This window comes from Rosa rugosa, chromosome 4, assembly GCF_958449725.1.
Source record: "Rosa rugosa chromosome 4, drRosRugo1.1, whole genome shotgun sequence".
NCBI lineage: Eukaryota > Viridiplantae > Streptophyta > Magnoliopsida > Rosales > Rosaceae > Rosa > Rosa rugosa.
This window is the reverse complement of record NC_084823.1, coordinates 47519539-47545144: the sequence shown is the minus strand read 5'-3', so window position 1 is coordinate 47545144 and position 25606 is coordinate 47519539. Positions and strand designations below refer to the sequence as shown.

General features: G+C 38.6%; 6 protein-coding genes across 8 annotated transcripts; 2 read left to right on the top strand and 4 right to left on the bottom strand.

Moving 5' to 3' along the window:
• Positions 1-1051: 1051 nt before the first annotated feature.
• LOC133743919 (uncharacterized) lies at positions 1052-2655 on the top strand. Its single transcript, XM_062171993.1, has 2 exons — positions 1052-1810; positions 2387-2655. Exons 1-2 carry the CDS (start codon positions 1211-1213, stop codon positions 2408-2410), a joined length of 624 nt encoding a protein of 207 aa, XP_062027977.1. The 5' UTR covers positions 1052-1210; the 3' UTR covers positions 2411-2655.
• Positions 2656-6567: 3912 nt separating this feature from the next.
• Positions 6568-9076, bottom strand: LOC133746146 (serine/threonine-protein kinase ZRK1-like). The gene is made up of 2 exons (XM_062174308.1): positions 8345-9076; positions 6568-8188 (listed from the first exon to the last, which is right to left on the bottom strand). The coding sequence occupies exons 1-2, from the start codon at positions 8359-8361 to the stop codon at positions 7141-7143; spliced, it is 1065 nt and encodes a 354-aa protein (XP_062030292.1). The 5' UTR covers positions 8362-9076; the 3' UTR covers positions 6568-7140.
• Positions 9077-9209: 133 nt separating this feature from the next.
• On the bottom strand, positions 9210-11878 carry LOC133746144 (GDSL esterase/lipase At4g10955-like). 2 transcript variants are annotated; one of them, XM_062174306.1, is made up of 3 exons: positions 11459-11878; positions 11270-11378; positions 9210-10405 (listed from the first exon to the last, which is right to left on the bottom strand). In XM_062174306.1, exons 1-3 carry the CDS (start codon positions 11757-11759, stop codon positions 9403-9405), a joined length of 1413 nt encoding a protein of 470 aa, XP_062030290.1. In that variant the 5' UTR covers positions 11760-11878; the 3' UTR covers positions 9210-9402. The 2 variants fall into 2 exon arrangements, with proteins under 2 accessions (XP_062030290.1, XP_062030291.1); XM_062174307.1 differs by having other exon boundaries at positions 11270-11297.
• Positions 11879-11882: 4 nt separating this feature from the next.
• Positions 11883-14861, bottom strand: LOC133746147 (GDSL esterase/lipase At4g10955-like). 2 transcript variants are annotated; one of them, XM_062174309.1, is made up of 3 exons: positions 14636-14861; positions 13932-14045; positions 11883-13100 (listed from the first exon to the last, which is right to left on the bottom strand). In XM_062174309.1, the coding sequence occupies exons 2-3, from the start codon at positions 13991-13993 to the stop codon at positions 12110-12112; spliced, it is 1053 nt and encodes a 350-aa protein (XP_062030293.1). In that variant the 5' UTR covers positions 13994-14045; positions 14636-14861; the 3' UTR covers positions 11883-12109. The 2 variants fall into 2 exon arrangements, with proteins under 2 accessions (XP_062030293.1, XP_062030294.1); XM_062174310.1 differs by lacking the exon at positions 14636-14861 and adding an exon at positions 14521-14619.
• A 196-nt stretch (positions 14862-15057) lies between these two features.
• On the bottom strand, positions 15058-20629 carry LOC133746143 (dynamin-related protein 5A). Its single transcript, XM_062174305.1, has 16 exons — positions 20263-20629; positions 19803-19866; positions 19510-19617; positions 19182-19283; positions 18762-18812; positions 18470-18531; positions 18256-18346; positions 18000-18064; positions 17345-17539; positions 17093-17212; positions 16842-16912; positions 16492-16717; positions 16335-16385; positions 15817-16045; positions 15533-15672; positions 15058-15439 (listed from the first exon to the last, which is right to left on the bottom strand). Exons 1-16 carry the CDS (start codon positions 20389-20391, stop codon positions 15311-15313), a joined length of 1833 nt encoding a protein of 610 aa, XP_062030289.1. The 5' UTR covers positions 20392-20629; the 3' UTR covers positions 15058-15310.
• A 2664-nt stretch (positions 20630-23293) lies between these two features.
• Positions 23294-24428, top strand: LOC133706663 (probable fructokinase-1). The gene has a single exon (XM_062132204.1). The coding sequence runs from the start codon at positions 23327-23329 to the stop codon at positions 24299-24301; it is 975 nt and encodes a 324-aa protein (XP_061988188.1). The 5' UTR covers positions 23294-23326; the 3' UTR covers positions 24302-24428.
• The last annotated feature ends 1178 nt before the right edge of the window (positions 24429-25606 follow it).

Here is a 25606-nt window from a genome sequence, read left to right as displayed (position 1 = left end):
ACTAGAGAATTCTGTTCTGGTTTAGTTAGTAGCTCTTTGTGAATTCTGTCCTTGTTCCTCTTAAGAAGTGAAATCAGAAGAGATTGGCTCCACTTAGCAGCAGAACCACTAGCTTGTTGTAGTAGCCTTCTTGGCTATGAATGATTACATCTCAACTCAGAACAGTGTTGCTGGTTTTGAAACCCTTCTGCCCCCAATGATTTAGCTGAAGAGTGATGGGTACTGGTTCCCTGCAAGGCCATGTGAGTTTTCTTCAATTTGAAAATTGAATTCTGCTTTGTTGGGCCTATATGCACAAAAAGGGGGGAAACCATTTTAACTGAAATGATTTATATGCTCTATTTTATTACAGCCAACAGTCAGTCTTCATCAGAATTCAAGGACATGTGATTGCTACTACAAAAATAGCTCATAAACTAGTCATCCAAATGATACAATCACTTTCGACCAAAAAAAAAAATATGATACAATCACCAATTTCACTGTTGCTACTAGCTACGGGATCAACAAAAAAGTTAGCTTCACAAGAAACATGTTACTAATCATCCAAACGACAATCACAAATTCCACCGCTGTTATGGAATCAACAAAATTAACTTCACAAGAAACATGTTTAACTTCTACTTAATTCGTTAGACAAATAAGGCATCAAATATCTTGAAGTAGCATGTTAATGACAAAAGCAACAAACCAAAATAGAAAGATAAAAACCATAACTTGATTAAGTATTTTATAGTGCTTCAAAGTATTAATTTCTAAAATTCAGAGTCGTTGAATTAACAATTTTCTACTACACCAAAACACCGTAGAATTTGCACCGTTTTAACTTTCATAATTTAAGCCTATATCTACAATTCTACGTGCAGTAAAAACTGACTATTGTCCTAATGTGTCACTAGTCAAAGAATCACTTTCCTAATTTCCTTCCTTCTTGGCCGCATTATCAACCCTTTAATCCTTGAAAGTTGAAACCTTCCACCTTGTCCTTGAATTGAAAAATGAAAATTTGCCCCACCCCATCACACTCCCAAATAAAAAAGAAAAAAAAATTAACAATTCAATTAGAAAAATCTCACTCTCCACAGTTTTGACACTTTTGTCTCAATTCCCTCGAAAACCCTCTCCATTTTTCACACACACTGTATAAAAATCCCCAACCCCAGATCCACTCCACTTCTTCTTCTTCTCCTCCAATTTGAGGTGGGTAGCGATGAGCAAGCCTCAGACACAGAGACCGAAACCGCCACCGTCGGGGCGGACCAACCTTGCGTCGTGCATAGTGGCCACCATCTTCCTAATCTTCATGGTCATCGTCTCCCTCATCGTCTACTTCACCGTCTTCAAACCCAAAGACCTCAAAATCTCCGTCAGCTCCGTCCAGCTCCCCTCCTTCTCCATCCTCAACTCCACCGTCAACTTCACCTTCTCCCAATACGTCGCCGTCCGCAACCCCAACCGCGCCGCCTTCCGCCACTACGACAGCACCCTCCAGCTCCTCTACTCCGGCAACCAAGTCGGCTTCATGTTCATCCCCGCCGGCAAAATCGAGCCCGGTCAGACCCAGTACATGGCCGCCACTTTCGCCGTCAACTCCTTCCCCGTTTCGGATCCCAATCTCTCCGGGGGGGCGGTCCAGGGCCCGATGGGCTCCCCCCAGTTCGGCGACGGGCTCAGCGGGTTTCGCGGCGGAGGAGGCGGAGGGCCCACGATGGAGATAGAGTCGAGGCTGCAGATGGCGGGTCGGGTTCGGGTCATGCACTTTTTCACCCACCACGCGGAGGCGAATTCCGGGTGTAGAGTCGCCATTGCTGTGAGTGACGGATCTGTGTTGGGTTTTCATTGTTGATTTCATTTTTGTGATCCCTGAGTGTGAAAATATTGTAGCTCTTGTAGTAATTTTTTTCTTTCTTTTTTGTCCAAATTGGTTTAACTTGGGTGTTCTTCAATTTGCTAAACCACCCATGAACAACAATGGAAATGTAAAAAATGAAGTAATTCTTGACTGTTAATTTCTCTGCAACTTTCATTGTGCATTCTAAAAGCAATTCTCATAAAGCTGATGAGGATTTTGGGGTTTCGTTTTGTGCTTTCTACTTTTGTTGGGTTTGATGAATATATATGCTGGGAGATTAATTAGACTGGAAGTAAAGTTTTGATCCTACGTTCTTCTCTAGCCAGCCCTACATTTCACATTTGGATTAATAAAGAATTGGAAGAGCCAATGATTTGGGGGATTTGAGACTCAGAATTGGGTTTTGGGTCCCCAATCATCAAGTAAAGGATCTAACGCAACTGTGCTGAATAGTATGTTTTTGTCTGTACAGTAGTCTAGTCTTGTGTAAAAATAAGATTACGGTGGCAGTAAATTTCTGTTTACACTTTACAGTGTGCTGAGATTAAAAGGACGTGATTGATTGATCATAAATTACGTGGGGTAAATGGTAAATGGTAAATGGTGGGGACAAGACACAAGAGTGTTGAATTGAGTGGAGACTGGGGACAAAGTGCAGACACGGCTTTGGGATTCGAGTCGGCCTTTTTGACTCGTTGTGTGTTTTTATTCACTCTCTGCTTACGGGCCTCACAGTTAATTTTGTCAAGGTAGCACTGTAATTCTTTTTCTTAATACTAATTATCCTTTTTTTTTTTTTTTAATGATGACGTCATGTAATAGAAAATTATAGATGCCTGCTCATATGGACAATTTTTAAAGTACTGTGAGAGACAATCTCATAATTGAGTAAGATTGGAAAAATATAAGCCAAGATTTTGACATATACTTTGTTAACAAAGAGCTCCTCGATTTGAGCATGCTTATATAGCAAGTAATTAGCTTTAGATGGGTAATTTGCTGTTTAAAAGCGAAAGCATGTTCTGTTCTAACTAGTTAGGGTTACATGTACGAGACACAAACTTGCTGAAAGTCAATTACATGAAGTTGCTTCCTCATTAACATTATTCTGTATAACTAAGCTGAAAGCCAAAGTGGTGGGCACTTAATATGAGGGAAACTTCTTTTATGCACAGACAGTGCAAGTGAACTAACAGATCCAACAGATCTCAGTTGTTGATATTTTTAATCTGTTAGTTCACTTGACTGTTAAAAACCAAAAGATGTATTTGATATTATCCAGTTGACAATTCTTATTGTTGTGCAAGTGTACGTCAGTGCATTGAATACTTTCTCTTCTCTTAATATGAGTAATGTTTTAATAAAGAGTTAAAAGACTATCCAAACCGGTTCATAAACAAATTCTCTACTGGACTGCACTATGCAACGAAGGTTCATGTAACAGTGGTTGCTAAAAAGTCCAGAGTTGAAGTTATAAGCAAGCTATGATTGACCCGGCTCATATGCAATTAGCTCTTTTAGGGTTTGAACATGTATATAATGTAGCTCCTTGGTCTTGTGCCTCTCCCAAATAGGGCTGTCAATTCCGACACGACCCGATAACACGACTCGAAACCCGCACGAAATAAAGCGGGTTGAACCCGCACGATTAAAAAGCAGGTCAGCCGTGGGTCAACCCGCCATGACCCATTTATTAAATTGGTCGGCCACGGGTCAACCTGCCAACACGAAGTGAACCCGTATAACCCAATTATGCTGTACTTCTTCTTGAAATTTTGGACGTTGGGAGTATTTGATCACAGGATTTAACAATTTGAAATATTTTGCTTTATAATTATTGGATTTTATTATTTATGAATTATATATAATTATTTATATTCTTTGTTTTGTGGAGTTTTTAGCGAATTTAATCAATTTATGTATTTTTTTAGTTAAATCGGTCGTATTGTTAACCTTTAAATGAGTCATTTTGTCTAACACTACGTGACCTATTTATTAAATGGGTTAAGCGGGTTGGAAACGGGTAACCCGTTTAATAAATAGGTTGAGTTTGGGTTTGGGTTTAAATTTTTGACACGATTATTAAATGAGTTGGGTTTGAGTTTGTGTGTTGCGACACGACAAATACCTTGACCCGACACGACCCATTGACAGCCCTGCTCCCAAATCACTTGCGGCTCTCGGCCGCTCTTACGGTGCGTTTGGATGAGAAAATTATGAAATCCATAGGAATTTATAAATGATGGAATCTTTAACTCCATCAATCTAAAATTCCATTAATTGCAATTTCTGTTGTTTGGTTGTATCCATTTAGGATTTGAAATGTGTAATAAATTAAGAAAGTTTAAAACAAATAAAAAAATAAAATAGAAAAAAACCTTGTTTTGGAAATGAAAATTGAATACTGCAAGGGAATTCGTAAATGACACCTATTTTGGTGGAAATTGAAGTGGGAAATTTAAATGATGAATTCCTTCGTTTTTTTTCACAGAGAAATTTAAAATTTCCAGTTTGATAATGCCAAACGAGGGAATTAGCTTGTAGGAATTATGAAATCTTCACTTTCAATTAAATTCCATCATATTTTCCCTCATCCAAACACACTCTTAGAGAGTTGGTGTTTCACCAAGATTAGAGTTGGTTTGTGACACAAATGGAAGTAAGTGCATCCAGATCCGGAATGAAAAGAAATCATGCCCGGCCTGGACTCAAACTCTAATCATTACCAGGCTGTTACAACAGAGATACATTACCCATGTTTGGAAATTAATGGAAGGTTCAGAGCATGGTGAGGTTGACGTACTGCTTCATTTCAATGAGGTGATCCTTCCTTATTTCCTCCTCCTTTCTCATGGTGCTTTCTGCTCGTGAGAAATAAGTGCCTTCTCAGATGTGCCTGGGTTCTGAGAAAGAGTTGGAGGATTAATCCGAGGCTGAGTCTTTCTCAAGAATCTTCTCAGGATTCATCCATGGATACCCACGGAGACATAACCGGCTCTCTCCACAGCACAATGAGCCGCTCTTTCAATGAGGTGGTCCTTCCTTATTTCCTCCTCCTTTCTTTCTCCTTTCTTTTCTTCTAGTTCTTTCTGCGAGCAGAAATAAGTGTCTGGGTTCTGAGAAGGCGTGCCTAGGTTCTGTGGCTGAGGGAGAGGATTAAGCCGTTTTCTCAGGATTCATCCGTGGATCCCATGGAGACATAACCGGCTCTCTCCACCATGCTCTGCTCTTCATTTTCCTATTTCCCTTCCTTCTTCTTTCTGTTCTGATTCCGAGCTTAGCGGAAACCAAGCTTGTAATGGAGACAATTAGTTCAAATATAAAAGGTTGTAATGGATAATCTTCATCAGAAAATATGATATGGAAATTGCTTCATATATCTTTGTTCATATTGTTTTATTGTTTGCATTGTTACTAGTTTGGGTTTAAGCCCGAGTCATGTAACAGCTACCAGAAGTTTGGGTTTTTGATGGCTGCATTTATCTATGTGAATTATCAGCTTAATATTGTCACCCAGATTATACTAAACAACTTATGATCCCTATTAGTTCGGAGAATGAATAATATAGTATACACGATGCATATAATACTCCATTATTTCAACTGATACATAGATTTGCTATGCTCGCTTCGGTCTGGAAATAACAACCTGATAGTTTTACTACATTTCTATGGTTGATCATGAGGGCTTCGAGTTGGAGCACCTGCTCTGGACTTTTTGATGGCTACCAGTTTGTTATCCTGTAAAGGATTTTAGTAGACTGTTTGCAAGCAGATCATCCTTTGTTGCATCAGCTCCTTCACAAAGAATTTCATCTGCAGTAGAAATTCTTGGTGTTATGTTGTATCCACCGGCCATCCTTCATGACTACTAAGTTGTTTTTGTAATCTTAAGCCAACATGTTCTTTAAGATCGATGAGCCATATTTTGTTCATTCTCCAATATATGTATGAAACTACAACCACTAAAACCGACAAGCCTATAATTAACCACACCTGCACATTATATATAGTTGATTCACAAGTAAATCTGGTAAACAATAATATATTAAATCTGGTACTGGTAGAGATGATTGTGAGTTGAACAATCTCAACCTGATGCTACATACCACAACATGAAATATGCACACTAATATATGGCATAACTGTGCATCCTGAAGTCTGTAAATCCAGCTGGGTCAAAGTGGGAATTTGTGATCCAGATCTTAGTAAAGACTCTGTAAATCTCCTTTATCTTCTTCAACTTTCTAGGCCATGGTGTCGGGTAAGTCTCTCTGCAAGAATACTAGGATAATTAGTCTCTAGGCTGCAACATTCTCACTAGTCATTATTGTTGAACTAATTTAAACTTTGCCTAACCATATCCGCCTCGTTTTAACGTAGAATTATAGAGTTACAGTTCTATGTTCTCTTATAATTGGGTAAATGATAAAACTGTTCAAGATGCTCTTCACGTTCGGGAGCCAAGTTAATCAGTAGATTCTGAATTTGCAGTTATGTCAAGTTCACATCACTTTAACCTTAATGATTAATCTTTCTTCCCTAAAATGGCAATCAGGGAAGCATTAAGGATTGGGAGGGATGCAATAATAGCTTGTCAGCTTCATATACATCTGATGTTTCCTTTAGTTCGGTTTATCATCAGAACCTCATAAAAAAAGGCTATAGAGTTCTGATATATAATACATCTTTTCTATCATTATATCCACTTACAGTTATGCCTTATATTATTCAGATACAAAGTGCAGTAATGTAGTATGCAAAATTCTACACTGTAGTCTGTAATTGTGATTCCCAATCTCTTGATAGTTTTTAAATTCTTTTTGGACTGATCTCTTATCCTTGGCAATACTTATATATGACATGTCTATTGGTGTATCCCTATATATACTAATGTTCATCCTAAAGTTAAATAAACCTATGGTAATCCTTCCCTATCTGTTTGTCTAATGGTCTGTGTGCTTGTGCTGTTGCGTTTAGCTTAAAGGTGACCATTCTTCACATAAGAAAAATACAAACTCAACATCTAGCGCAAGCTTGTCTGATTGGACTGATATTACATTATTACTCGTCACGAATCCATGCTAGACCACTAGTACAACCTGCTAACATGAGTAGTGTGCATATATATCGATTTGTGTTAAAAACAAGTGGCGATTTAGACAACAAGGTGAGTGTGTTTTAATTTCTTATAAATCTAAACCAGGGCAGGTAAAGTTGTGCATGAACCATCAATGAATAAAGTGAGAAATTCAATCTGATTTCAAACAGGGGATAAATGTGGATGTCTAGCGAAGCAGGACAGACTTCTCAGTAAGTATCAGTTCTTTAGCCACATCAATCATATCTGGCCTTACTTCACTTTCATCTTGGGTGCATGACAATGCCAGTGCTAGGAATAAATGCAAGTGCTCTTGAGCTTGCTTATCTTCCCCTATCTCTCCAAGGATTTTAGGATCTACTACCGTCTGAATCTGACCATCACTAGCATGACGTTTCACGTATGAAATAATCGACTCAAATTCTCCTTGATATTGAAGCACAACTTTTTGGCCTGTCAACAATATAAGTAAAAGCACACCAAAGCTATAAACATCAGTCTTTTCTGAAATGTAACCAGACCTCATGTAGGCAGGGTCAAGGTACCCATATGTCCCTTTTGGCTCATCTACAACATGGGATTGCATAGGAGGAATGGTTATGGAAAGTGAGAAGTTGCAAAGCTTCGGAATATAATCATTGCCCAAGAAAACACAGGAGGCTCGTATATCTCTATGAATAATTGGCCGGGAGAAGGCAGTATGCAGATATGTAATTGCATTTGCAAGTTGCTTTGCAATGCGCGGCCTAATATTCCATGGTAGGGATTGATTTGCTCCACAACCCGCTTCACTAGTTAGAACTCCTTCACTTGCACATTCAAGCACTAGAGCCGGTATAGGGAGCTCTAAGCAGCAGCCCAACAGCTTTAAGACATTGTTATGGCTGCTCATCTGCATTGTTATTATAATGTCACGAATGGCCAGAGACCTAGCTTCATACCCAACTTGGGCAGTACTCATAAACTTCTTAATGGTAATTGATCGGTCATCTAGAAAACCATTAAACATTTGGTAACGAAATTCCGCCGAAAAGTCTTGTATAATGCAAGAAGGATCAAAGTTGTTGGTTGCCCTTGTGAGTTCATCAAGAGAATAACAACGAATTGGATTAGACTTTCCATCACATGAAGCAATGAGATCTTCTAATAATTTGCTTCCATTCTCCAAGAATATTGATGATGATACAATACCAGTATCTCTCTCCTCTGTCCTTAAACATGGAAGCAGTGAAAACCTGATACACATATTAGAGAACGAATGTAAAATAATGATGGATATATCATCAACAATTCAACACCAATAACTAAAAATACGAAGAGGAACAAGACTATATATCTTAAATTAATCAGGTCTAAAATTAAGAAAGCTAATAGTGTAAGTTATAACGTACAAGCTTTTGGATGACATTCTTTCCGATCACTCGACCAATCCGCCTTACCAAGTTGGATTCAGGCTGCTCCGGCCGCCAGTTAGAGACTAACTTATTGATTTCTTCCACCGAATACACTGCAAATTTATTTTGAAAGTGTAGCAATAGTTATACTTGGTTAGATTCAATTTCTCCAAGTATATATATATATATATATATATTTTCAGGGATTCATAACATCATTTTCTATGGAATGAGTACTTTTCTGAATCTGTGAGGTTTGCAACGTCAATGGTTGGTAAAGAATAACATGGCGCAGAAATGGTCAAATGGTCAGTGTTTGTCCAAGTTGCCTTTGTTGATAATAAAACACAATTCTGCTACCAATACACTATCTGAATTTAAAATTTGATTTATTAATAAATTTACGAAATAATTCGTGTATTTGTAGAATTTTTTATAGTTGGTGTGGGAAGTGAAACAGAGTGAGTGTATTTATAGAATTTTTCAAAAGAAATTTGGGATTTTCTTTTTGTTGAATTTCATATTTACTTTGCTGTAATTTCACTAGGCAATGGGTTGTTAAGTAATTACCATATAATAGGTTTGGAGTTTTTCTTACAATGACACAGCACGAAACAAGCATTGCTCAATTAGATATTGTGAAACTTTTAGTGAGTTCAAACTTCAAAGATCTGATCCAGTCACTTCTCTTCTCAAGAAAGGTCTTTTCCAAAGTATATTCTATCATGTTTTGGAAAATTTGCTTAGCAGGTTATGGGTTTGGCCGTTTGGGTCTGGCTCCATCATATGAAATATGCTCAGCTGATCTCTAACACTAACCCCTGCTTGCTCTCAACAGCAAGCGTATTGCAAATTAGCAATGTGAGTAAAATCACTAAAGTTCGTATCAAATTTGCATTCACTTCTTACTAGGGGTCAAGTACATCGGAGCTTGTGTATCAATGTATGTTCATTTATGACTAGCATTTGGTCTGGTGTACTTTTCTAATGGATATGCTTGAGGCTGAAGGTTCACTACTCAAAAATCTACAATCAACAGAACACACCCAGAAGTCTTATCTGTATCTGTAAGTCTCAGACTGCAAGTGCTGATTCTCTAGCCACCATTGTCGAATTCCATGGGCTTCTTTGAAATTCCTTGAAGGGGTTAAATTGACTGTGAGGTTTGCACAAGGAATGAGGTGCATTGGTGGCTCTGTCTCCTTTCCTATTGCATACCTCAATAAACTCCCAATTGAATTCTGGGTTGCTAACCTCTCAATGCCTCCTGCTCCAATCTCTACCATCTTCTTTCTATGTTCGAAATAACCAATATATCCAGAGCAGAAGTCGTCACCTTGATTCACAAATACACTAGGAACCCATTCATAAAGACCGAAGAATGGATCTTCGTGTTCTGACCAGGTGGGATTTACAGCTTTAGCGAGTCCTGCAGTGAACACACTTCGAGCAAAGCGAATACCAAGCTTGATATTCTCCTGCTTGATCCTCTCCATCGGGGCAACAAAAACAAATGGTTGATTGAAGAGAAAAGATTTGAGTAAGATTCCGTCCTTGGCCATTGTTTTTCCAGCAAGCATTGCCAATACTGAACCCATGGAATGGCCAGCTAGCCAAACGCTTAATGAATCACCTGCTTTCCCAACCGTAGCTTGGATTGCTTGCATAGCAGTCTTAAAGCGAGATGTCTTGTGAAGTCCATTTTTGATTAACTTGAGGGACAAGTTAAGATCTCGCGAGACCAGGTCATACGCGGTTAAGGTGCCACGGAAGGCAATAACATAATGAGGGCTGTTTTCATCTTCCAATAGTGAATGTTCTGTACCAAGAGAAGAGAAAGGAGGAGCATGAGGAGGTTTAAACTCATAAATGGCACCGAAAATGGAACCACAACTGGCATCATCCACCAGTGGACGAAGCAACTTGAAATGGAAGAACTCCCACCAAGGAGGAGCCAAGGCCTCGGGTCCTTCACGCTTCTCTTGGCGGTCCAGCTCAAGAACTTTGACACCCTGAACCAAACTGGCAGCAACAGACCTCTGATGATCACTGTTCTTCCTGCATTTTATGTATGGCACACATTTTATTCCCATATCAATTTGCAAACATAAAGAATAACACATTCAATTAAGTTTGATGCAGCAAGTATGTACTATTGTACAATTAGAGAATTATTCTGCAAGATAGCGCAACTTTCCGATATTAAATATCAGAATAGAAAGATCTGCATACTATGATGCTAGCTATGACATAATTGTGCATCCTATTGTCTGCACCACTGCATATACTTCGATACCCTAAACCCAACATGCCTAATGCACCAAGAAGATCTAGGATACTTGAGCAAGAAATGGGGTTCCATAAGTCAATCTCATCTAGCACTTTGGATGAGGTATTGGGTCGTTATAGATACTTGTATGTACCCTAAATAGAGGTATAGAAGTCTTTTGTTTACTAGTCTTGTAAGAGGGGTGAGCAACAAGTGTTTAGGCTGACTCGTATGCTATGCATCGATTGTTGCCGGAAAAAGAATATTCAGACAGCAGATACTATAGGGTTATAGGCTTGGTCAAACTGAAAGGCACTTGCACCATGGTAATTCTGATAATTGCAATAGTAAGAGTATGATTGATGACTACATAAATAGTTCTAAGCTCTACCCAACATCAGAATTACTGGTTTTATTAAGATACAAATCCATCCCTTTAGTATTAGTTGATTAATTTATCGTTGGCTCAATTATTCTGTGCTTCTAACAAAAGGGTGATTAACAGAAGTCGAAAACAGTAAACCAAGGAGAAGTGCTTCACAGAGAAGCAATAAGCACTGATCACAGATATAAAATCACAAGCACTTTCTCCATAGAGTTGAAACTTTAAGGATTGCAGCCTTGGAATTTAAAGAGGAGTAGTAAGGTCTAACCAGTCAATAGAAGTCAGATGTGTTGGTCCTGAAACATAAAAGAGATGCTTATCAGAAACCATTTGACACCAACGTTGCTCTCTAAGCTTGCTCTTGGTATACCCTTTCTCTGCATAAATCAAACAGTAAGAAGAGAGTACGCAAGTTGTGGAGAAGGAAGCTAAACGAATCACTGGTATTCAAACACACCTTTTCCAGAACTATCAAATACTCCGTGATAATAACCCACACAAATATTGCTCATCATCATCATCTTACAATCTCTTATATAGAATAAAACTTCTGACTTTTCTGTTCTTTTCTTTTTTCCCCGCAAATCACTGAACCAGGATTCTGAAATTGCGATAATAAAAAAAACGCGTTTTATTTGACTAAAACTTTGTGGGACACCCTTTATGCACCAAAAGAAGCAACACGCCCTATCAAAGAGTGGTCTTGCCCTCCTCCAGAAATAAAAAGAGTGGTCTTGATCATCCACAAAAATTACCATAATTTCCTGGGTGTTTTTTTTTCTCTCATCTTTTCTTAATCACATCTCTGTTAAATCCCAATCTATTCTTGGTGGTCAGAGAAGAACACAACACTAATGAAACCAATAATGATGGCCCTCTAGTTTAAGAAACAAACCGGTAGATAAATTTATAAGAAATTCCTTAGTGCTGCAACTCAGAAAGATAGTTTACAACTCCTACCATTCACACAATCTGGGTTTTGATGTTCTTCATGAATGAGCCTGAATACTGATTCACTGATCGAAGCTACCAAAGAGAATAAAAAAGAAGTGAACAGCCTCTACACAAGTACATGACACACTAATAATCCAAGAAAATACACTTGAGACTATTTGTATCTGTGGACCTCAGACTTCAACTGCATACTGTCTGCCCACCATTGGTGAATTCCATGAGCTTCTTTGAGATCCCGCGGAGGGGTTAAATTAACGGTCAGGTTGGCAGAAGGGATGAGGTGCAATGCTGGCTCAGAATCTGAGGCTTTTCCCATTGCATGCATTAGTAGACCTCCAAGCGAATTCTGGGTAGCTAACCTCTCAATGGCCCCAGCTCCAATCTGCTCCATCCTCTTCCTATGCTCAAAATAACCAATATATTCCGAGCAGATGTCATCACCTGGATTGACAAACAGACAAGGGAACCATGAGGACAGAGTAGTGAATGGGTCTTCAACGGACCGATTTCCCTGATGTTGCTTTTGTTTAGCCTTCATGGCGAAAGAGAGTCCTGCAGTAATTACGCTGCCTGCAAATCGAATCCCATGCTTCACATTCTTATCCTTAATCCTCTCAATCGGGGCAGAAACAAATGGTGGATTAAAGAGAAAAGACTTGAGAAAAACGCCATTCTTGGCCATAGTTTTCCCAGCAAGCATTGCCATGGATGACCCTAAGGAATGGCCAGCTAACCAAACATTTGAATCCCCTACAGCAGCAACCATATTTCTGACAGCTTGTATAGCAATCTCAAAACGAGACGTTCGGTGAAGTCCATTGCGGATGACCTCAACATCCAACTCAAGATCTCGTGAGACGGAGTCAGACTTGGTCAAGGTGCCTCGGAAGGCAATTACAAAACAAGGTCTTCCCTCCAGTGAGTGGTGACGAATGGACGGAGGAGGCTTGAATTCATAAACAGCACCAAAGATGGAAAAACCAACATCATCCACTAGTTTACGGAGCAACTTAAAATGAAAGAACTCCCACCAAGGAGGAGCAAGGGCCTCAGAACCTTCCCGCTTCTCTTGGCGGTCGCGCTCAACAATGTAGACACCCTGAACCAAACTAGCAGCAACAGACCTTTGATGATGAGTGTTTTCCCTGCATAGGATGACACAAATTTTCAATTTCCATATCCAGAAAAGGGACAATGTTCCATCTTAAAGAAAACGATTGAAAATGATTGAAAAGAAAACGATTGAATGAGATTTAAGTAACAAGTTTTTAATGCTTTCTAAGATTGTACAAATTTTAAGGGTCAAAGTGAATGATACAATAAAAGTGGACAGGAAGTCCACAGCAGAGAGAAGCAAACAGTGTAAAACCAGAAAACTACACTCGATGCAAATACATAGCTGCAGAAAAAGCACCCTAATGGCCAAAAACTTGGAATAAAGCTGCCTTCCAGTGAAGCAAAATATTAGAAAGGCTATAGTCTCTGAAATCTAATGAAACAGAAGCCCGTATATGAACTACTTGTTCAACGATAATTCACATGTTCATCTGTTATTTTTTTTCTAGTTTGATAAATTGGAATAAGCAGCGAGTTTTCAGATTGGCTTATATAAGTAGGCATTTGGGGGATGCCAACAATCTTTTACCACAAAAGTTTAATCGTTTGGGCACGGATTCCATAAGATATTAAACAGCAACTTCCACCGTAGTTATGATTAAATTGTGAGACTATGTTTGATGACAAACATATAATTCCAGTTCCACCAAACAAGCAAATAGTTCTATACTCTATAGAACCCATCTTCATAAGGATTTTTTTATTAGATTAAGATACATATTCAGTGGTGTAGCATTAGTTCATTGATTAGAAAATGTTGGTCACAACTCACAAGCCCTTCACAAACTTAAGACTCCAACCTAAAAAGAATTTATAAAGAACCAAAAAAGAGTTGTAGAATATAGAGTTAAATGTCTCACCAGTCCACGGAAGTTAGGTGTAATGGTCCTGAAAGTTCAAAACATTCCCTCTCGGAAGCCATTTACACCCAATGCTACTCTCTCTGTGTCCTCTTACTATCCTCGAAAGCTGATCTGCATTCCACAAGTCCAGTAAAGTGTTCAGCACACATTAAAATATATCACTAAACAAAAATACTAAATGAAAAACAGACTCCTGAGAAGTACAGAAAAGGCCCAAGGTTAAACAATATGAACCCAATACAAATACAATTTGTTTTTGGTTACAATTTCCCAAAAGCAAAGACCTTGCTTGACCAAAAGAATCAAAGCAAAGACCTTGAAGAGTTGCTTTACTAAGCCACCTTAATCCTATGTATTATGAATCAATGGCATAAGAAACAGTTTCAAAGGCTATGCTTTTCCCTAAATTCATTCAGATCTGATCACAAGCCATTTTGGGTGCCACAAAAACCCAGACAGATCCCATGAGACTTTCACACTATGAAATTAAAACTCATCAACCTTCTCAGAAACAGAGATACAGAACAATGTTAAACCAAAGACAGAGAAGAAAATCAGCAGCAATCAAATGTTTTAACGAACCCACCATTTCCAAATTAGTGAAAAGGGGAAGGAAAGGAAAGCCAGAATCTTGAAACAAAACAAAAAAACTAAATTGCGAAACCAGTATGCAGATGAAATCATTGAGATTGAGAATGTACCTTGCACAAGTAAAAGGTGGGGAGCCCGAGCGGTTGGTTGGTCGTTGGTGACCCGTGAGCGTTAAAATGTCTACGTCGTCGAAAGTGACGAGTTTTTCCGACGTTTACTTCTCGGAATGTGTGGGGTTTAATCAAATCAGCAACCCATCGACCTCCAACACAAATCTTTCTCTTCCACCCAAACACGAAACCTCAAATTTTTTAGCAGAAAAATATATCTTATTAGCTCATTTTATATTGCCTTGCCTGTTTAGGCAAACGTGAACTTTTAAAGACAATTGTTAATACCAAATGTATTTTCCTAACTGACCACAACAGAACATATGGACAAAGGTTAAAAACCATTTAGCATTTTTTGTCCCAAGTTATTCCGAAGTAACCAATTTTTGAAATTCATATTGGAAAACCAAGATCGTTGAAAATATGGCACATCCATCCAGCAAATCATATATACTATATAATTGTAGCTGTTACAAAAGTAAAAATGTGAAAATGTTTCAACGACATGAAGCCAAGTGAAAAATGACATCAGCTCTCGGGAATTTGTTGGTACATAAAATACAAAAAGATGCCTCCAACCCCTCTTTTCCCATTAGAACTAAATCTTTAAATGAATGAATCATGTGGCCGTCTAGACAAAATCCACATCGAAAAGAAATGCATCCCCTGCTGCATCTACTTAGACCAAGCAACTGTATCCATCTCTGCCTGAGCACTCCTGTATAACTCCAGCCTTTTTGCAAGGGCAGTACGCCTCTCCATAACTGCCGGATCCTCATTCAGCAAAGATGACAACTGCTTCGTCTGCCCAAAGAAATTTCAAGTCAATCCACAGTCAACAATCAATTTCCATCATAAGCACACTTGTAAAGACGGGTAAAGGATATCTGTACTCACCTCCAGTTTACCCAAATCGGTGAAGAAACGGTCCAGTAAGCTTCGTTTTGCCTCTCTGACTTGGCAAAAAACAACAGACTTGGGAATAGAGTTGCGTAAACTTGCACAAACCATATTGACATAGGCCAGAACGTTTGACCCTGTTTTTTTAAGCAAAAACGTGAAGTGAATGAATAAGTATTTTCATGATCAAAGGAATCCTTTTACCAATTAAAAAAGATAAACCAAAGTTGAACCACAATCGCCTTTAATGAAGGCAGTTACTTTTAGTTTAGGAGTCTCACCAATTCGCCTGAGATAAGAGTCATTGTATCTATCAAACAGTGAATGTGATGGGTTGCCACCCTTGTCAACATCTTGAGGAAGTTTACGAAAGAAATCAACTGTCAGGTAACTACACTCCATATCAACTAACTGTAGTGTTGCTTTCTTGCTTTCTGCTCTCATTCTCTCAAGTGACTCGCAAGCTGCATTTGTTACCTCTGCTCTAAGACCAGGATACTGCCTTAGCTCCTGTAAGTCAACCAGCGCAACATTTATTCAACTACTTCAAAAGTAAGAACCTAAGCAATCTTCGGCTTTGCCTCTTTGGGCCAAAAAGAAAATAGAAAAAAAATAAAATAAAATAAAAAGCAACATTTATCCAAGAGCTTGAGAAATAATGAACTCAAGATTATAAGAACTGAAAACAACAAAAAAGAAGAAGAAGCAAATAAGATGGATATTGCCAGAGTATTACTACAACTACCGAACTAATACAAATGGAACTAAAAGAAAAGATTAAACTTGAAAGTGAACTTACCGGAGTCTCACTTACAGCCTTGTGAACGAGATCCTTCAGAAGGCCATGAACCTGGAATCCAGAGAATTTGAAAATAAACCATCTTAGCACAAGGATACTAGCAGTGTAAATAAGTAAATACTTGCAATTTTCACAGAAGGAAAAGCTACTTTCTTACCGCATCGACTGCAGCCTCAGCAGGACCTCTTATACTAATTACCGAGGATTCTATGAGACGACGGTATCCTTGTTCGGGAGCTATTAGATGAGGTTGATACCCATCAGCTTCGGTAATGAGCTTTCTTATATTTTCCATTGAAAGTTGCTTATCAAATTGCAATCTTTTCAGAGCAGCAGGAAGTTGGTTATCAAAAACATTGTAAACCTTATCACCTCCAGGACGCCTGTAGACAACAAAGAACATGTTAAATAAGATTAGTTTAGCAATGGATTACCAGAGGCAACTAACGCCAAGCTGCACAAAGGCACTGCCTATAATTAGGAAAATGACTAATGTTTGATACATACACGCCATCAAGATGTTCTTTATATGTTCCATCAAATAGACGACAAATCTCCATGATTGCATACAGTTTCCCCTGCAATTTGAAAGCAAGTGAATCTTGTAAATATTAAAAATTCAATCTAAATGTGAAGATTCCCCTCCATACGAGGTGAGAGAATAACTAATTATTAATCAATAACATCATAACTGATGACTTTGACTTTAAGAGTAAAATATATGTTCACATGGTAATACAAAAACAGGACAAACTTACTCCAGCATCAGTAGCAATGGGCTTTCCAAGACGACTCAGTTCAGTTTCAAGTTCAACAATGGTCTTGTTAATAAGGGACTGGATGCCTGGGATTTTTGTCTTAATTACAGTTTCCAAATGCTGAGACATCAACCATTACAATGATTAGTGAAAGTGACTGATAACCCCAAAGGTTAAAGTAAAATGATCTACTATCATGGCTTCCTGCTAAAGCAGTTAAATCAATAGAACAGAGAATTCGTAGTTGTCTACCTTAGAAAGCATTTTCGCTAGATGCTCAGAACCCATTCTGTGAGCAAGGTGCTTGTATTCGGGGGTACCTGAAAAATATTCACGTTCTCTACGCCGAGCAGCAATCATGTCAACATTCTTGTTAATATCTTGTTGAGAGCGATTCACGACCCCAACCCAAGGAAATTTTAGGCGATAAGACTTTCCTTCCAATATCTACCCAAAAAGGAAAAGAAACTCAGAATGTATAGTGCAAGATTTATGAGCATCTTCAATCTGGATTCCTTAGCAACCCACGCAAGTTTTTAGACATGCAAGTATAACTGCAGAAGTCTAATATACTCAATGCACAGAAATGGCTTTTAAAACATTCTTCCACCACTTTTTAACAATATTAAGGTCAAAGAAAGTTTTCACGTAAACAATAAGATTTATTCCTTAAAACCCACGCAAGTTTTTAGACATGCAAGTATAACTGCAGAAGTCTAATATACACAATGCACTGAAATGGCTTTTAAAACCTTCTTCCACCACTTTTTAACAATATTAAGGTCAAAGACAGTTTTCATGTAAACAATAAGCTTTATTTCTTAACAGTTAAAACTGTATAGCTTAATGGAGGATTACCAGACCATCTAGTGTTAAACAATAAAACCAAAATAATAGGCCAACTTACTTCAACTGCATCAGTACCCTTGTCCATAAGATCAATTTTTGTCAAGACTCCGAGTGTCCTCTCCCCTGTGAAAGAATAACATTAGTGAAAATCTAGAACTATGTTCTCATGCAACATATGGGTGACAGGTTTATAACAGCTACAAGATTCACATTTCAGTAGATTGACTTGATAATGCTTTGACTTTGGAAGTACCAGATGAATCTTTTTTGGAAAGCAACAGATAAGAAAATTGGATGTGAATTTTTAGACTCACCTGTTGGATCCACTTCACGAGAGATTTTAATTGCATCAGATGTAGCAAGATCTTGATTAGCAGGTGAAATTGCTAAAATTATACTGTTGGGCTGCATAAAATGTTGAACAGATAGGATGATTAAACATAGTAACAACTTCAGGGGAAAAGAGAGAATTATAAAATAAAAATAAAAAAGAAGAAGAAAGCAGATCAAAATTTCAATGGACTGTACCTTCTCAATATAGGAGCGAACCATATTTTCAATGTCCTGCACAATACTATCTGGCTGACCCTCTACATTTACCCAGGCAGATTGTTAACAGTCATATTACATATACGATTAATAGAATTCAGTAGAAATTAATATGTACACGGATCCCTAGGAATGTGTTAATACTAGATATGCATTTATGTTCTGTCATTCCTTTTTCCATCCATAGCCCCTTGGGCTTCTTTACACTTTTCCACAGGCAGATACAACAACAAATAAATACAATTAAAAAAATGAGAGCCTTCATACTTACCGACAGCAACTTTTGTAAGCCCAGGAAGATCAACAAGTGTCAAGTTGACAACTGCCAGGAATCAAACATAAATTTGTTATGTCAGTAGAAGAGAAGAGGAAAATGTGGTAATCACAATATGCTACTATCGCAATCCGTGACTAGGTCACTCATTCAAAAATGTGGCACACTTTAGTTCTAGTATACTAGTTTTGGAAATCCTGAAACAGCCTTCCATCTTATTTATCATTTAACAAAATGTGATAATAAGCAAAACTTGAGTGAATTGTAAATGACATTTGAAATAAGATTGTCAAATCCAAGTCAAATTACTCTGTTAACAGTCTATGAATACCTGCACACATTCTTTCTCATTCCCATTCCAAAAGTGCAGAATGCAAAATAAATACAAGCAAACAAATCAAATACCCATTATCTTACCATTAGGAGAATATATGCTAAGATGAATTGGAACGCTGGAGATCATTTTGCTGCGACCAGTTTCACGATCTGTCTCATCTGCAATTTCCTTTCTTACGGCAGCTGTACATACGACAATACTCGCATGTTAGTCATGTGAAGAAAATAAACAAGTAAACAGAAAAGATAAATCAAGCTACTGATTTTCATTTTATTATTCCTCGAGACACACTCTGAAAGTGTAATATGGAAACCTTACTGATATGGATACCAATAAAATTTAAATAGCATTGAAACATAGCGGATTAAATCCAGACGAGCCAAAATCAGAAAAAGATTAAGAAATTACCAAAATCTGTGAACCTTTTCCTTGGAAGGTGGAGAAACTCCGCATATTCTCTGCTGCCTTCATCAATCTTATGAAGCTGCAACACAAGAGGACGACGAGTAACAATTCCTGCAATCATTTTCCCATGTGTCATTTCCCAAACATTGAAGAAGAAACATCACCATAAATAAAAACATCCACAAGAATGAGTGGCAAGCATAGCCAAAGACTAGCATTTGATATATAAATGACTAAACAAATACCAACCACCCTATCTACCAAACCAAGCCCTCACAAATAACCAAGAATCTCACCAGAACCACGGGGTAAGAAGTCCTTCCCCACAATGCTCTCCAAGACAGAAGACTTCCCTGAACTCTGCACCACAAAACCGAAACATAAGGAAACAATATCCATTAATATCACAATAAATTCATTCCTCACGAATTTTCTTCTCAAATTAACACACATGCTTCAGATAACATGAGCAAAATTCCAGTTACAACAAAACGCATAAAAGGAAATTTGCTTCCGCTACACAGCACAATAACTGAAACTAGTCTAGCGTCTAAAAACCGGTCCAGAATTCAACGAATCCATGATTAAGCAGTCTATCTTCATCGCTAAGCAAATTGCGTATCGGACTTGAATCAAGCAAAGCATTCACACAGCATCTACTAAGAACTAGGTTACACAGCTGAGCAAAGCAGAGTTCGTATAGCTAGATCAATCGGAGAGAGATAGAGAAGGTGGAGGAATGAATCGGGAGCTGACCTGGCCACCGACGACGGCGATGGAGGGAAGCGCGTCCCAGAGAGTCGGTAATGCGCTGGCTTCGCCGTGGTCACCGAGAGCCGTGCAGGCTCTTTGGATTTTGTTGACTAGCGAGATCAGATTCTCCATGTCGGAGACTCAGAGGTGGCGGAGGGAGCTACGGAGGCGGTGGGAGTCAGATCGCGTGGATCTGACGGGAGCTGAGGAGACGTTGAAGGTAGATCTGCGATGGGGATTGTGACGGTGAGGAGCCGGCCAGAGAGAAATAGAGACGAAGGAGACGAGAAGTTTGAGAGTATTTGAAAAACTTAAGAGAAAGGTAAATATTGGGTTTTGGAGTTGTAAAAGCAACGACTAGCGTCAGACGACTCGCTAGATCTACGTTGCCGTGTCCACTTCCCGTATTTGAGGGCGTTGCGTTTCGTTGCCTGCTCATTTAACTTTTTGAGGGTTAAATTTTCTTTTTACTGCACCGGAAGTCAAAAAAAAAAAAAAAAGAAGGGAAAAACGTGTTTTTTATTTATTTATTTATTTATTTAAATTAAAAATGGAACATCACAAGTTCACAACAATGGACTTCAGTTTGGTAAGAAACTCTAAACTCTAAAGCTTTGTTAAAAAAAGTACTTTAGAGCATACTGATAGAAGTTAGTTAGTGTCATACAGTTCTTCAAAAAGCTAAAAGTCTAAATCCACTTATTATTTGAACACCTCTTTTGTGAATCTGATTTTAATATCTGATCGGGTTACTATAAATGAAATTGCAAAGAACAATATGAAGTAAATGTGTAATTGTTAAACGTTTTTTATTAGAACTAATTTGCTAAAAAATTCAAATCCCATGACACGAAGCGTGGTAATTAAAAGTGTTGTATTTGTCTCCTTTTGGAAGAACTGTTGTCATTTTACGCTAGTAAATGGATAAATTAATTATTAGAGATACTAAATGTTGTAACAAATTGATGGCTCATCGTGAGAACCAATTAGTTACCAAAATTGTTCATTTTTTTTATACAATTGAGTGATTAAACGGTCTATCAAATTATAAAGAGATGATATCTAGCTAAATGAGAAGATTTCATTTAAAACATCACAATGTAAAACAAGAAAACTAACGAAGAAGAAGAATGTTAAATAGAAAATTGTCAGCATTTCCTTTTTTTTATGGATAGAACTGTCTCGCGGCCAGAAACTGACTACAACACCAACCGCTAAACCATTGAGGGCACCAAATGGAGTTTGAATCATAGCTTTGACCCATTTGTCCACCATGATTTTCTCTACAAAATCATTTGCTCTCTCTTTTCCTGTTGTTTTCTACCGGTGGGAGTTCTCTTTATTTTTTTTTCCTGATAAGAACTTTCTTTGTTTCTTTTCTCCCTTATTATAATGTAAATTCTGAGCCCCATATCTCCAACGGTCCAACCCATGCATTTGCTTTTGGATTTATTGCACAACAGCTACCTCTGTTTCAATTTGAATTCAAACTTGATTAAGAAAAGCTCTCCATCTTTCCAAGTTTGAAGTGCTACTCCAACAACCCAACGGTCCAACCCAACGGCACAAATTATATCCACATGTAATATACTTTACCATATGACAAGAATAAAGTGAATGAATGAAGCTAAAATGGACTTTTAAGTAGAACAACAAAAACTTAGCTCCCAAAGCTGGAGATGCTTTTAGCTTTGGTTTCTAAAATAATATGGATTTTGCGCGTAGCCTAGTTCGATTTTGGTCACAACCGCGTGCCACTAAACGTACTCTTCATTGGAACTGTTCTGTTAAATGGCACATCCAGTTTTGTTTTTCTGCAGATTATTGGTTTACTGCTCAGTGCTCACCTTAGACTATGAGTTTTATTGTGCATTCCATTGGGAACTAGCTGATAGTTGCTTCGGAGCTTAGTCGCGGTATCCTTGTTTCTTCTTTCGGACACTTTCATGTTGTCGAAGTGATGAATCAAGTCGAATACATGATGAAAATTAAATAGAGAAGCTGTCACTATACACAATTTTCTGTTTGAAAGCTTTTGGGTATGCTAGGCCGCCTAGGCGTGTAGCTAACTAAGTTGCCTATTTGTATGTTCAATCCTCTGGACTCGATCAGGGTCTGTGCAGTCAATAATGTTCAAATACCCCCTGGACCCATTTTATCAATATTGCTAGCTAGCTTGTCTTTGTAAATGGCAGATCACGGAGGGAGACAAGGAGAGGTGGTTAGGGGGTTGATCTTGAAGGACACATTTGCTTAGAATATGAAAGATTGAAGCCTCTCCTCGGGTTTAGAGTTGTGACATTGCTTTGAAATTTACATGGTTTCTGGGAATGAAGTCATAAAAAGTGAAAAAAGACATGCTAATATAGTTCCGGAGTTCAAACATATTCTGATTCTACTTGAAGATGACAGCTTGAAATGGGTAGCAAGCCATCCAACAAAGCCATTTTTTAACAAAGCCGTTCTTGAATATGAACTTCTCCGCATCCCAAATTCCAAAACCCTCAGAATCATTCGACGGACTGTTGACGGCTAGGTTCAACAGCTTGGTTGTTCACGGCGTGGAAGTTCTTGGGGTGGAGAATCGAGAAGCCGGCCTCAAAGATCTAGCCGGAGACGTCGTTGACCGGCCCCGACGATGCAGACTTTGTCATGAGCTTGGAAAGTGTGGAGAGGAGCAAGAGAGAGATTAGGCTGAGGGCGGGAAATGACGACGACATGTCGTTGACATTGGAGAAGTCTCTGATTTGCAGGCTTCTCTAAGACACCCAGCTCATTTTTTCAAAGAAGAGGATGAAACTGAAGAGAGTGATATTTTAACCAAATTATGGATAACTATAAAATGAATTAGTTTACGATGAGGAGTAAGATTGGCATTAGTAATTTGATTAGAAAAATGAATCAGTTTTCAATGAGGAGTAGGATTGACTCTCTTTCTAGTCTATAAATATATACCTCATGCCTTCAATCAAATCCTGTATCTTACAACTATCATTATTTCTTTCTCCTCCTATACCCACCAAACAACCTCCTCCTCTGTTTACTGTCTTTGTCTCTTGAGTGATTGATGATGGCTAATGAGAAGGGTCTGATCGTGAGTTTCGGGGAGATGCTGATCGACTTCGTCCCCACCGTTTCGGGCGTTTCACTGGCCGAAGCCCCAGCTTTCTTGAAGGCCCCCGGTGGCGCCCCCGCCAACGTGGCGATCGCTGTGGCTCGGCTCGGCGGCAACTCCTCCTTCGTCGGGAAGCTCGGCGACGACGAGTTCGGGCACATGCTTGCCGGAATCTTGAAAGAGAACGGTGTCTCCGGGCAGGGCATCCTGTTCGACCAAAACGCACGCACCGCTCTGGCTTTTGTCACCCTACGCGCTGATGGAGAACGAGAGTTCATGTTTTACCGGAACCCTAGCGCCGATATGCTGCTCAAGCCCGAAGAGCTCAATTTGGAGCTGATCAGATCCGCCAAAGTGTTCCATTATGGATCAATAAGCTTGATCGTTGAGCCATGCAGGTCGGCACATCTGAAGGCAATGGAGGTCGCAAAAGATGCCGGTGCCTTACTTTCCTACGACCCGAACCTCCGACTACCATTGTGGCCTTCACCTGAGGAGGCCCGCGAACAAATAATGAGTATATGGGAAAAGGCAGAAGTGATTAAGGTCAGTGATGTGGAGCTTGAGTTTCTCACAGGAAATCCCAACATTGACGATGAATCTGCGATGACTCTGTGGCACCCTAACTTGAAGCTCCTCCTTGTCACTCTTGGTGAAAAGGGTTGCAGATACTACACTAAGAATTTCCGTGGATGTGTGGAAGCTTTTCATGTAACTGCGGTAGATACTACTGGTGCTGGTGATTCATTTGTGGGTGCTCTTCTCGCAAAGATTGTTGATGACCAATCTGTTCTTGATGATGAGCAAAGGTTGAGGGAAGTACTCAAATTCGCAAATGCATGTGGAGCAATAACAACTACTCAGAAGGGAGCAATTCCTGCACTCCCCACAGAGTCCGAAGTCCTCGCCCTAATCAAAGAGGCATAATCAATCTTTTAGTTTTTGTTTTTTGTAATAGCATAGATTCTTTTTGCAGTTCATCCATCTTTCTAGGACTTCTGTGTTTTTAAACTTCATTGCTTTTGATTTGAGATAGTTTTCCAACCTCAGTAATATTTCTTCTCTTCTTGCGTGTATCAACATTTAACTTACCCTTTAAGCAAGCATAATCGGATAAAATGTTAACTTTTGGCGGTCATTTTAATTTATTCTTTTGGTTTTTTATTTTTTTGGTTCATAACTTAATCTTGTATAAAATTTAAGATGAATGATTTTGAATTTTTGATACATATAACTGGGTTGTACGATAGATGTGAAGTTAAGCAGGATAGATGAGGCAATCTTAGGATGAAATTCTTTCACCGTTTGAATATGAGGTGAAGTAAGTGGTCGATGAATCTTTGAATTAGGAGGGCGCTCACATTCAAAATCCCTTGGAAATCAACTAGCTAGTGTTTATATGCATTTTATCAAGAAAATTCGGTCACAAGATAATCCATCTTTTTCAGATCTATTGATTTTGTAATGAATGGTGCCTCTGTTCTCTACATAGACCATGGTTCATAGATTGCATTGTTCATAAATCCAGTTTGCCGATGCGAATCATCCCAAAAAGCGTTGTTCTACCTTGATCCTGGCTTGTGCTTTCCTCAAATTCTATGCTAACACTGTTGGAAAATATGGACTTCACATTATCTCATAGCATTAAGTAAATGAGAACTGATTTAGTTTAAGATAAATAACAGGAAATATAATGCTTTAACTCTATCTAGTTACCTATTGAGAATGTATATCTCTTAATAGGAGTTAGAAGTTCAAGTTAACTCTACCTGGTTAACATCAAGTTAATGTGATAAACTTAAGTCTCCTAATCGATAAGCTTTAGGCAGATAACATGGACTCTTTTATGGAGAGAGGACTCTTTGGATTAATGCCTATATATTAGCAGGAGAAGTCCCTACCTCTACTACGAGTAACAAACAGTTCATTTTCCATAGAGTGAGGTTAAACAGTAGTAGAAGGTAGAAGACTCTTCTTTGGTAAGTTTGCTGTGATAATCATCTGCGGAAATGGATGTCAACATGGTTTCCCTTGGTCAGACTATCTTGAATGGAATCAAGAGTGTGGATGCAGGTGGGTGTCCTAATAAAATTAGGAATTCTCTTCTGTTGATCTCTTGTTCATATGTTTATGCTTTTGGTATGTGTTTGTGTAATTGTGAATTGATCTTTATGTTGCGATGATTAAGTTGATGCATCATGGTTTTAACAAATGGTATCAAAGCTTAGGATT

Coding starts and splice junctions, on each gene's coding strand:
- LOC133743919 (XM_062171993.1), top strand. CDS start 1,211: ATGAGCAAGCCTCAGACACAGAGACCGAAACCGCCACCGTCGGGGCGG. Junction 1,811..2,386: donor GGTGTAGAGTCGCCATTGCT/GTGAGTGACGGA, acceptor TACACTTTACAG/TGTGCTGAGATTAAAAGGAC.
- LOC133746144 (XM_062174306.1), bottom strand. CDS start 11,759: ATGGTAATTTTTGTGGATGATCAAGACCACTCTTTTTATTTCTGGAGG. Junction 11,379..11,458: donor ATTTGATAGTTCTGGAAAAG/GTGTGTTTGAAT, acceptor TGATTTATGCAG/AGAAAGGGTATACCAAGAGC. Junction 10,406..11,269: donor CATCTGACTTCTATTGACTG/GTTAGACCTTAC, acceptor CATAAAATGCAG/GAAGAACAGTGATCATCAGA.
- LOC133746147 (XM_062174309.1), bottom strand. CDS start 13,993: ATGGCTTCCGAGAGGGAATGTTTTGAACTTTCAGGACCATTACACCTA. Junction 13,101..13,931: donor CACCTAACTTCCGTGGACTG/GTGAGACATTTA, acceptor CATCCTATGCAG/GGAAAACACTCATCATCAAA.
- LOC133746143 (XM_062174305.1), bottom strand. CDS start 20,391: ATGGAGAATCTGATCTCGCTAGTCAACAAAATCCAAAGAGCCTGCACG. Junction 17,540..17,999: donor AGGGTACTGATGCAGTTGAA/GTAAGTTGGCCT, acceptor CTTTTTGGGTAG/ATATTGGAAGGAAAGTCTTA. Junction 16,386..16,491: donor CTGAGGCTGCAGTCGATGCG/GTAAGAAAGTAG, acceptor TCTGGATTCCAG/GTTCATGGCCTTCTGAAGGA.
- LOC133706663 (XM_062132204.1), top strand. CDS start 23,327: ATGATGGCTAATGAGAAGGGTCTGATCGTGAGTTTCGGGGAGATGCTG.